Genomic DNA, 12,119 nt, shown 5'->3' with positions numbered 1-12,119 from the left:
GGATAGTTTGGGTAATGAAGTTTGTACGAATTGGTATACGAAGGAGGCGTGTGATTTTACTGTGACTGATTGGCATATGGCATATGTGGAAACGGGAGAAGTTTAAAATTGCTAAAGGTTTAGAAAAGGGAAGGAATTAATTTGGGGCGAAGGAAATGTTGAATGAATTATTTTGGGATGAACATGAGATTGAGGGATGGATAGAACAGGATGTGTGTACGCTAGAATTGGAAGAGAAGGGCAAGATGTAGAAAATGATTTATTAAAGGAGAATTATTTAGCTGCTAAAAGGAAAACGCAACACCATGGACGATACAAACCGATGAAGTACGAAGTGGGGAACAAAGTGCTTGTACGCACCAAAGAGCATTCCAGCAACGTGGACGGGGAGATTACGAAATTATTAGAGTTATATTATGGACCATTTGTTGTGGCAGAGTGGCCTCACCCAAATGCATACCATTTAAAATACCCTGTCTCAGGAAAACCTTTGGGTCTTGGGTCTAAGAAACATGACGGAGTTGAGGCTGTATATAGAGAAAGGGGAGAAATGAAAAGCTGTTCTAATTTGTAATTAGTGGTAGTGATTTGGAGGGGTGGTTTTATATGTTTTACTTGGGGATTCATTAGTAATTTGTTAGTTCATTGTGGCAATGTATGTGCGCAAGAGGGGGTAGTTTATGCACTGACGGTGCATGGAGGTCGGTGACCGTGTGGATTTAAGTAAAATATGTATTGATTTATGCTTTGCATAAGAGTGTGGAAAGAATTTAGTGGTCAATTTGAAGGGTATTAAAATTGTAATTGTATGTGCATGCATTTTTTGGTGCGTGGCAGTAGGAAGGATATATTAAAGTCAATTAAATAGAACTTGTAGGAATTTGAGTTTACTGTTATTCAGTCGTTTGCCTTGTGACTTTGTTCCTATAGTATTGTCTTCCACTGGAGGAAATCTTTAGTGAGGATCCTGGTTGGGTCTGGGAAATGGTTTGTTGACAGGTTTCTACTTTTGGTTTTTGTTGTAGACAGATCTGTCACGATAAAGGGTGGAGCTCATAATTCAGGGGCAGACACGATTTCTGCGAGGCATTTGGTCAAAAGACGGATGTGAGTTGATCAATACTCTGTGCTAAAATCTGTGTGGGCATGTGTAGCGCGATGGAAAAATTAGTGCAAGAAGGCACTTCAGCGCTGAGTGAGTGGCACAAAATCGCACATTAGTGAAAGTGCATTTTACAAAAATTATTTCTTGTCCAAAAAATTGTTTATGCATAACTGAAATACAGGCATTTATTTGATATGCCATTATGTTAATAATTTGGATTGGTTTAAGTTTATTTCGAAATTCATGCTGTTCCTGCACCACTACAAAAATTTTGTAAACACTATTGGCCTGGCGTTTTAATCATTTAACTCTGTTCTTTGTAATTTGTTTTATATGTATTTGTATGAACTGAAGGGTGTTACTTCTAAACATTCTGGCTCGCCAGAATGTTAATAAGTGGAGGTGTGTGAGGTAACGGGCGAGTTGTGGCGCCCTGAAAATATTTTAAGTTCGGAGTTGGTGTGGCCGCATGGGCCGCTTGGCAAGCTGTGGCTCATCAGCAACTGTGTATTGCTGAACGTTAGCCGGAGCAACAGGGGTAGCCCCAGCACGTGGTCCAGGCAAACCGTGTGGCTGGGGATTCCGTGTTGACACTGTGGCGAGGAATGGGCTTTGTGTCGAAGTAGATTTGTATGCCAGGAGTGCCAAAGATGAGAGACTTTGCGAAACCATAATGGCACACATTTCTCAGTTCATGTAGAAATTAATAATAGCCAGAGGAATCATGATACCTTAAAATGAAACATGTACATTACAATATTTGCACGACGATTCTGCTGGTGTAATCAGATTTTCAATATGTTTATTAGTTTAAAGTTTAGTATCTGTGTATAGCGTTATACAAATAACACCCAGAAATGAATTTCCAAAATCTAAACGGTTCATCTGAATTTGTCAATTGATGTGTCTTTAGAAAGCTATTAGTGTAAACCTAAATTGGTATGAATTACAGGAATGTAACTTTAACAGTACACAAGTTATTGGAGGTCCAAGTGGCTGATTACTATTGATTGCATCAGGCTGTAAGTACTCCACAGTTACACGAAAAAACAATAGCAGCATGCTTATAATTGTATTTATTTGGCTAAGTTTTGGTTTATATCCGATATATACTATTCATGAAGAAGTTGGTCTAATATTTGCTGGGTTTTAGAAAGCACAGAGACATTAGGCTACTGGCCTACTTCCGTTTCTATTCCTTTGATATATGTTTATTTAATTTGTTTATGTATTTAATAATGTGTGTTCGAGTGTGTTTATGATCCAGCCATGGGAATATCTATTTAATTCGAAGTTATTAAAATGTAAAGCCAGTATTTCGTTTGTGTTTCAATATGTTTGTGAGTGAGCGTTATAGCCAATCACAGCACTAGTTACTACGGAAGTCAATGGAGAGACTGTATGGAAGTGGGGGAGGAGCATCGGGTAGACAGGACACGGTGCAGGGGGCGGGGGTGAGGGTGGGTGGTGCTGGACACGAAGGCACGACGGACGGTTGCAGGAAATACTTGAAGAGTGTTGAGCAGTTTACGCATTATCGCAGGAGATAGAAATATTTCGTAGTGCCGACTTGTGCACTTGTGAGATTTCCGTACCTTCTGCAGTGAAGATGTAGTATGCATTTAGAAGTGAATATCTCACGAGCTTTGTTGTTGCTCGTAACTAATTACGTGAAGTAGGAATCTATTGTTTTCCTGTTATTCAATTTGTAGTTTGGTTATTTGCTGGACCATCGACACCAATAAGTGTTTTGCAGTAATAAACAGCATTCTTAAAGATACTTCTGCTCTCATACTCATCATTTAAAGTCGTTAAAAATAGTAACTGCAGATTTTATTTAAACTGCAATCTTTCATTTATAAATTTCTATGCTGCATTCAAAATTCGCAATTTCCGAGTGATAGGAACCTTCGACCATTCGATTCATGTGTATATTCATATTGTATACTGTAAACTCAGCAGTATTTGGCCTGTAATGCGGCAATTACATATCCGGGCCCCTAGACAATGAAACCAGCCAGTACTTTTAATATTTCAACTCCGAGTCTGAGGGTACATAGTTGAGGGCCACATTATTTTTGTGAAAGCCTGCAAGCCAAACACCAAAAACTATGGGAATTAACATTCAAGTAATGTTTGAGGATTGCCGCAACGTTCTTAACATGCATACAACTATACCTGCATGCATTTCTGGGAAGACAATTTTTGGCGTGGTTTACCTATAATTCCCGTGTATATCTCTCTCCCCAATGAAAACATAAAGCACCTACAAATTTTTCCCTCAGGGAGGCAGAGGGAGGTGAGGTGTCGCATGCTTAGAAAATTCAATGAACAGAAGCCAGAAACATTATGTTTTTCTAGAAAGTACTCAGAGTACAAAGGTGGCGCCATAGGAAAGGCAGTGGCTTTAGCATTGGCCGACGAATGTTATGTGGATTCAAAAGCTGTTACGTGAGCTCATGTGGAGAAGCCATGAGGTGTGGCAAGGTGCTGGTGGGTACCATATATGGTCACATACAAGGCACCAAAGAGTGATTGCAAGAAGCACCAACAGGGAAGGGGCGACACAGTCTACCACACAAACAAAAGGCGGCAGCAGCAGCGGCGTAGCCCACAAGAGAGTTTAGTACAAATAGCGGCCCGGGTGGAATGCCCACGTAGGTTCGGCCTGGGGCCTGGACTTTTAGTATTCCCTCTGGATCTACTCGCATTCACTCTAAGTGAATACCTCCCTCCATGAAATTTTGCAATCAGGAGTAGTGTACTTTCAGTTAAGTCATCATCCAATTTTTGCTCAGACAAGCAATTAACAATTGTAGTTATTCAAGTCTTGTCTTTGTTTGATTAGTTCCCAACCGAGTTCTGCAACTCTTTCAAACTTCCAGTTAACCGTCTCCACTTTAGCTGAATGATTGGATCTTCTCCAGTCTAGACGGCTTGCTGGACACAACAATGGGTTGGGAAGTAATTCCTCACCCAAATTATTCACCTGATCTTGCTCCCTCAGATTTTAACTTTCTCTGCTCTCTATTGGGCAACCTACAAGGGACTTCCTTTCCAGATGAAAAAGCGCTCCAAACATGACTCGACAATTTCTTTGCCTCAAAACTATGTGATACCTACATCACAGAATCAAGAAGTTAGCCCCTGCGCTGGCAGCCTGTTATAAATAGTGAAGGAGAATGCATTATTGACGACTAAAGCCTTTGTTACGTCTATATGTTGTCTTTATTAAACATATGTAAAAATGCTACAAACTTATGCATTAACCTAATATTTTAAAATCTTCAGGTAAAATCTGGTATGTATAGTTTAAAACTAATGTAAGAGCAAATATATTGCATACTGCAAACAAATAAGAGTAAGAACTAATTTTCTAGAAGAAAGAAGAGTTTGTTGGATGTACCACCTACCTGTAACACCAACTGAAACGAAGAGCCTGAACAACATCACATGTTGTTACATTGAAATGCCTGCACTATTATTTTCATTGCAGTCATTAACTGCACACTAGCTTTACCTACAGAAAAGAAGACACAAGCAGCAAATGCTTGCTTTTAGTTAACAGAGCAGAAAAGTAATATGATTACTCAAACTAGTAAAATATTCATAGTGAACCATACCATGTAAACTGTACTTGAAGCATTAAACACACACACACACACACACACACACACACACACACTTACCATACGAAAGCGCTGGCAGGTCGATAGAAACACAGACAGACACATACATACACACAAAATTCAAGCTTTCGCAACAAACTGTTCCCTCATCAGGAAAGAGGGAAGGAGAGGGAAAGACTCTTTAAATATGTCTGCTTGTGTCTGTATATGTGTGGATGGATGTGTGTGTGTGTGTGTGTGTGTGTGTGTGTGTGTGTGTGTGTGTGCGCGCGCGAGTGTATACCCGTCCTTTTTTCCCCCTAAGGTAAGTCTTTCCGCTCCCGGGATTGGAATGACTCCTTACCCTCTCCCTTAAAACCCACTTCCTTTCGTCTTCCCCTCTCCTTCCCTCTTTCCTGATGAGGCAACAGTTTGTTGCGTAAGCTTGAATTTTGTGTGTATGTTTGTGTGTCCATCGACCTGCCAGCGCTTTTGTTCGGTAAGTCACCTCATCTTTCTTTTTTATATATATATATATATATATATATATATATATATATATATACACACACACACACACACACACACAATAGAGGGAAACATTCCACGTGGGAAAAATTTATCAAAAAACAAAGATGATGATGATGATGATGACTTACCAAACGAAAGCGCTGCCAGCGCTTTCGTTTGGTAAGTCACATCATCTTTGTTTTTTGATAAATATATATATCTCACACTGGGTAACTTCTCCAAACAGTAAAGATATATTTATACCAGGTGATCTTTACACCACCACCCATGTACTCACAGTTACAGCAATAGTGAGGGTTGTGTTTACATAAAAATGGCAAGTTAACAGTCATAGAAAGTGCTGGTAATTGGTGTTTTGGTACATAAATGAGAAAAAAAATTAACACAAAAATGCAAAATATTGCTATTTCTGTAACTCTTAACTTGCCGTTTTCATGTAGACAATGTCTAGAATAGCTGTAACTACGAGTATGTGGGGGTCATGTATCACCCCAGAGTATATGTATCTTTACTGTCTGGACAAGGTACTCAGTGTGACGTCGTATATATATTTTATGTTTCACTTTTTTACTTCAAGTACAGCATACATTAATTTTCACTATGAATATTTTACTATTTTGGATAATCATATTACTTTTATGCTATGTTAAACCAAACATTTGCTGCCTGTTGTTTCTTTTCTGTAGGCGTATCTGTGTGTGCAGTTACTGACTGTAATGAAAATAATTACACAGACATTTCAATGTAAAGAAATTATGATGCTATATAGGCTCTTTGTTTCATTTGCTGTCACAGATAGCATGGTACATTCAATGAACCCTTCTTTCTTCTATATAATTATTTCTTATTCTTATGTATTTGCCATGACCTAATATATTTGCCCTTATGTTAGTTTTCGGTTGTACATAAAAGGTTTTACGTTAAGATTTTAAAATAAGAATGTTCTGGGTGATGCAATGGTGTTGCACACTGCTTGTTGCATTTATAAAACTGGGTGTGGTATGTTAATTCCTTGTAAATTAAATTTTTTTGGAAGTAAGCCAACAGCAATTTTTACACAACTTGTTGTTTAAGGCAATTTTTCTTTTGGCTTGTCTGTTCTCAGCTCTGAAGATGGTAGTAAAGCTACCAAAACTGCTCATCACTTTGTAAAAAATTTTGATGTTATATGCAACTGAAACAATATACAGAAAATTTTATAAAGTCTTACAGAAAGTTTTTACAACTGTTATAATTTTATAATTGATTACCTGCTTAAGACAGCTTTTTCCTATTCTGACAATGTCAGATATATATATTTTCTGAGAAAACTTCTAGGTAGGTTGCCTCTGCAAAGCTCATATGTAGGCCCCTTATGCAGACACAACTGCTTCTCCAGACTAAAATGACTGCAGTTGATTTATTTCACTTTGGGAAACAGTATGGAACTACAAAGAGCTTGATCAGTTCCATAGGGTGGATAACGAAGTTGTTGGACCTAAGACTCCTCGAGCAGATACCTTGTTTTTATTGTGCAGTGAGCTGATATATTATCATGATAAAACAACAGCCTGTACGTACCTTATTTTGAATATTCCTCATTTCCGCACACTTAAGTGTATGTGCAGGTAAACTCCAGAACAGCAATCTTAAGTTACTATCTTGTTACAATGACAGTAGTGATGCCACAAGCAAATGCAAAGCAACCTTTTTCCCACCCTTCATGCTCTTTCCACATTTGCTAGACAGGATGCTTCTGGGACGAGCCAAACACGTGATGATTGTTTCAGAGCGGAATCGGTACAGCCAAGTTGCACCAACTATTGTATTAACTACAGCTTTTGATCATCCAGAATCACATTTTTCTAGAATGTATAGGCAGAAGTCAAGAGCCAGAGATTTCAGCTCTGCATTTAAAAGGCGCTGTATCCAAATACTATAAATCTTTTCAATCTGAAGGTCCTCAACGAGGATCTTATGAACTGTTCCCAGTCTGATCCCAATACTGCAGCTGATGTTTTGATAAGCAGTTGCTCTTGGCTGTTGTGACAACTTTTGTCTTCACAAGTTTCTCATGTGTCTAATCACATTTTTCGAAGGCAAAGAGTTACCAAAAGCCTTCTGTGTATGTTAGAAATACTGATTTTAAATGGTCTACTCTAAGACCATAAAACGATCAGCATGCAGACACGATCTCATTTCAGCTCCATTGCTGGCTCAGTCTACATCAAGCACACAGTGAAACAAATGATGGGCTAAGACCCTCCCATTATGCTGGGAAAAACTTGTGTGAGTTATTAATAATGTATGCTAAAACTGATGACCCTTCTTTGAAATGAAATATCACCAACAGTAAGCCAAGAAATGTGAATGTAGGCTCTCCCGGAATCTACTGTTATTGATCTCACTGGTTTTCAGTCAGGTGGCAGTATTATAATACTGCAATGTTTTAATGAGTGTCACACTCAGCATCTTCTGGCAAAATATCAAGATATGTGGCTGCTGTAATATTTATCCTAGCAGTGTGCCCACTACCCTTCATGCCCCATTCCACTCGAAAAATTCAACATTTTAACTGTCTTCCGACCACTGCCAAAGACAAAAGAGTGGCTTAGCTGTGTGAAAGACCCACTAAAACTGAACGTACCAGAAATATACAGTATCGCATGTGAATACCGTTGACCAAACATTGAGCAAATGCAGCACTATATTTCAAAATTCTGCAAGGAACACATCAGCCATGTGGAACGGACAGATGGAAAAAATCAGCAATAGCAAAGCCTAGCCTCCAGGAAGATCACATCTTCGACTTCCAGAGCACCAAAGTGCTTTGTCAAGCAATAGGCAACTGATACAGCATCATAAAGGAATCCACTGATATATGGGTACACAAAAATCTTGTCAACAGAGACAAAGGGCACCAACTAAGTGTGGCATAGAATCCAACATTAACAGGAATGTGACAGAGCGCAACAAGCACCATCCAACTTACAAGACATATCCGGAATGCCGACACAGAGATCCAAAAGGAGCATCGGCTACCTCCATCACTGCAGCTTCATCCTGCCCCCCCCCCCCCCCCTCTCCTCCACCCCACTGGCTGACCAGTACATGGCCACCTGTAGCCAGGTGGAGGGGTGCACTCCAGCAGCATAAATATCATAGCATATGCATATCTCAACACTTCACTGAAAGATAATGAGTACAGCACTCATCAAAATGTCATGGTATTTTAACACTACCACCTGACTGGAAACCCGAGAGCTTTTCACCTGCAAGCCTGGAAGTCTGCAAACTTTCCAGAGTGCCTCTTACCTCGGTAGCTGCATTGATGACAAGTGCTAAGAATAATTAATTGCTATGAAACACATTGCCTGCTTGGTGCCTTCCCCTCTGGGTACTTTCAAACAACTGCAAGCAAACACTGTAGCCACTGCTCCACCAAACACTTGAGTAATGGGGCTGTCCCTATACTTCGAGACTCTTGAAATTTCTGTTTAACAAATCTTTCTTTTCCCTCATCCTGTTCTGGGAGTGAATTGAACTACCACTACTTTCTATTCTTCCACAACACATCCCTCTTTCCTTACCGAGGTCGGGATATATAGCCCCAACAGTTAGTACTGGCATTTTTACTTTTAAATGTGTAATGACAGTTCTGTAACTTCATCTCCTGTAGCTAAGTACTGGCCAGCCATTCTGTCCCTTCTTAATTAACCAGTTTAAGCACGGGATTTTAATGCATAGCCTTTTTTGTATATCTGTCAAAACAACAGATGCAGGATGACTCTGTGAGTACCTCAATAACACAGCTCAGATGACACAGTTGAAGCACCATTTCCATTTTATGAAAAGGTTCTCAGTGATGGTCCGAGTTTGAAGGCTGTTCAGATTTGTGCAGCTGCTTTATGCTATGTTGTAAAGACTGTTTCCTCAAGATATGAAAAAAGTTCTGGTGTAATCTATATCACAATAGTTCCATAGTAACATTTTTTCTATTGTAATTTAAACATTTGACAAAGTTGGTGATTTGGCCTTGCTTCTTACTCATTATTGTTCTTCACTGATATTTTTTCCCCCCCAAAAAGCTCCAAATACTGTCATCACCTAAGATGCTGCTTTTCTCAATACACCTGACACACTGGCTGTGTGGCTATAAAATAAAACCAGCACTTAGGATACTGCAGACTATCTTATAATATTGCAGATTAACTTCCTCTTGTGTAAGAATACTCAGTAGTTGCTTCTCTGGAAGACAATGTGTAAACTGTGATGTGTTTCTCAAGGTGGTAGGTGAAGGGAGTGATACCTAAAATATTATAAGGCCACATGAAATGCCAAGGTATTCAACCCTCAAGTTTGATGTCTGCTTTATTTTTTAAGATTATACTGTAATTTTATTCTGAATAAGGTCATTTTGTTTTTTATTTATTTATTTATTTATTTTTCGATTTTAACAATTTAATGGAATATGAACCAAACAACTACACACACACACACACACACACACACACACACACACACACAGAGAGAGAGAGAGAGACAGAGACAGAGAGAGAGAGAGAGAGAGAGAGAGAGAGAGAGAGAGACTGCATAACTTACCTAGGTGGAACCCATATGGCCCTTCAACAGATGGTGAATCAACCTTTATGGAACACTGTTCAAGAATTATAACGCCAAGCGGTTCGGACCACTGTTCTCTGGATTTGAAGTAAAACAGAAGATTGCCACGGAGTCTACACCAGCGTTCCAAGCTGACTGTTAACAACATCACATTAAAACTTTACAAGTTCATGAGATTTTGTACCACAAAAGTAATGCTTATCTCATAAAATTAAGTAATCTAGTGCCATCTGAAGTAAAGTTCAGAGTAAAATTTAAGAACTTAAATTGTGATGCTTTACAAAAATACTTTATACACAGTATTAACACTTAAAAAAGTTGAAAGCTAATTAAGAAAACAAACAAACAATTAGAAACTAATGCTTCTGTACCCAAATAACAGTTTTCTTCAGAATCATGCATTACCTACATTAAAGAAGAAAAATCCTTGCTATGGTCTTATAACACTTTTAGCTGCTTCTAAATCAAACTAAAGACTTAAATACATGCAAGAACAAAGTCATAGTGACTTTAAAAAGCACTTAATATAAATTCATTTAAATCATCACTCTACCCTGATAACAGACTGTCATTTATAAATATGCTATGTGCAAAAGCTATGTCATTAAATCTTTGCAATAGGTCTTCTGAAATTCTTTACAACACAGAAAGAAAACTAGATGCTCAAGAATATTCCTTAATAACAAAAAACTGAAAATTAAAAATTTTTGCGGAACAGTGAGCATGCATTATGACACAAAAAGCTCCTTACTTAGAAATAGAGTAAATTATTAACAAGTGAACAGGAAAGAAAAGCCATTACACCAGAAAATTTAGTTTTCATGTGCAGTGTGTAAAGTGTGTTAATGTCATTGGCATATAGGCTCTCTCTATGGAAAGGTAGAATTGTCATATGTGAAAGCCACAGATAAAGCATAAGTTTCCATTTCCTTCTCCCACCAATGTAGTTCAAAAGACAAGAAGAGCACTGTATATAGAGAAATAACAAGCCCTCTATGCTCTTTGGAATATTCAGAATAGCACATACAATGTACCACTAAGATTATTACCGAAAGCACCCAACTATGCCAATGACTTCCTCTTAAACCTGCAACATAAGCGAATTAGTGTAATCCAACTGGGAAATCCAAAGTAAGTGCTAGTGACTTATTTGTGCTTATTATTTTGCCAGTACCTTTGCTTGGTCCACTATAGCAGCTCAGTTCTCGAAGACTCTTTGATCTTTTCCCTCTTTTGTTGTCTTTCCCTGGAAAGTTTACAAGACCCAAGAATCTAACTGTTCTTTAAAAAGTATTTGACATGAGTCTTCTCTTTTCCAGGGATATGCAAGAGTTTAGTAAACCAATCAACCAAATACAGATTATTCATTCCTTCACCATGTTATTTAAATAACATGAAGATGACCTGAATATTGAACAGTGGAGGAAAGACCAAGACAGCAAACAATTAACTATATTAAAATGAAATTAATAAAACCATAACAATTATAGTTTAATTTATCTGGTTATATGTTTCTGAAATAGCTATATGAATTTCAGTATAAAAATATGTACAACATCTGTAAGCAGAAATCTCTCAGTTTTCCACACAATTTATTAAATAATATTTAAAACAGAAACAAATTAAGTATCTTTTACACATTTATAATAATTTTGGTTACATTATCAGCAAGTATCACATTATTAGCAACTGTCCAGTGAAGGACACATGCACAGCTGAGATCCTACAGTTTTTATTATGCCAGCATTTTATCATAGTCTTTATTGAACCAGTCATACATAAATATTAGCTCAATGTCTCTGCAACATTAAAAGAATTCCCATCTCTCTAAGAAATATCACCCAACTGTTAAATTACCAACAAGAACCGGTGTAAATCTAAAATGGAGTTATGAGCAGAAATTGGAGACACCACTTAGAGGTGAGTGCCTGCACAGTTTCCATCTATTGAAACAGAAACTATCTGACTCTGAGTTGCAGACATACAACTTAAAAGAAAAAGAAAGGTGTTTTCTTATATAGTATTTGCAGTGTTTCACCACAAACCCTGTGTCAAGACAGTTGAAATTTAAGATAATATATAATTAAATAACAGCTATAGAAGTGAGGAGAGAGTTCAAATGTCAAATAGAGAGAGAGGGGAAGGCTAAGTAAGAGAGAAGAAAAACTAGACGTGGATTATTAATTCAGGAACAGGTGGTTAGCAAGGTTTAGCAAATGTTGAAAAATATACCATCAATGAAATAGTGGAACAAGTTTCAATATCTTCAAGTT

At 37.9% G+C, this 12,119-nt stretch overlaps 1 protein-coding gene across 5 annotated transcripts in view; it reads right to left on the bottom strand.

Moving 5' to 3' along the window:
* The window catches only part of LOC124613896 (inositol polyphosphate-4-phosphatase type I A), a 261,219-nt gene that overhangs the window by 218,809 nt on the left and 30,291 nt on the right, over window positions 1-12,119 (bottom strand). For 2 of the 5 annotated variants that reach the window (XM_047142639.1, XM_047142641.1), the window contains exons 3-4: window positions 11,021-11,092; window positions 9,826-9,981 (exon numbers count right to left, since the gene is read on the bottom strand). In XM_047142639.1, the coding sequence (XP_046998595.1) occupies window positions 9,826-9,981; window positions 11,021-11,092 (228 nt within the window). Of the gene's footprint in view, window positions 1-9,825; window positions 9,982-11,020; window positions 11,251-12,119 lie in introns of all 5 variants that reach the window. The other 3 variants (XM_047142642.1, XM_047142644.1, XM_047142643.1) reach the window with 2 other exon arrangements.

The sequence above is a fragment of the Schistocerca americana genome, chromosome 4, assembly GCF_021461395.2.
Source record: "Schistocerca americana isolate TAMUIC-IGC-003095 chromosome 4, iqSchAmer2.1, whole genome shotgun sequence".
Taxonomy (NCBI): Eukaryota; Metazoa; Arthropoda; class Insecta; order Orthoptera; family Acrididae; genus Schistocerca; species Schistocerca americana.
The sequence above is the reverse complement of the archived record's forward strand: the minus strand, read 5'-3'. Positions and strand labels throughout refer to the sequence as shown.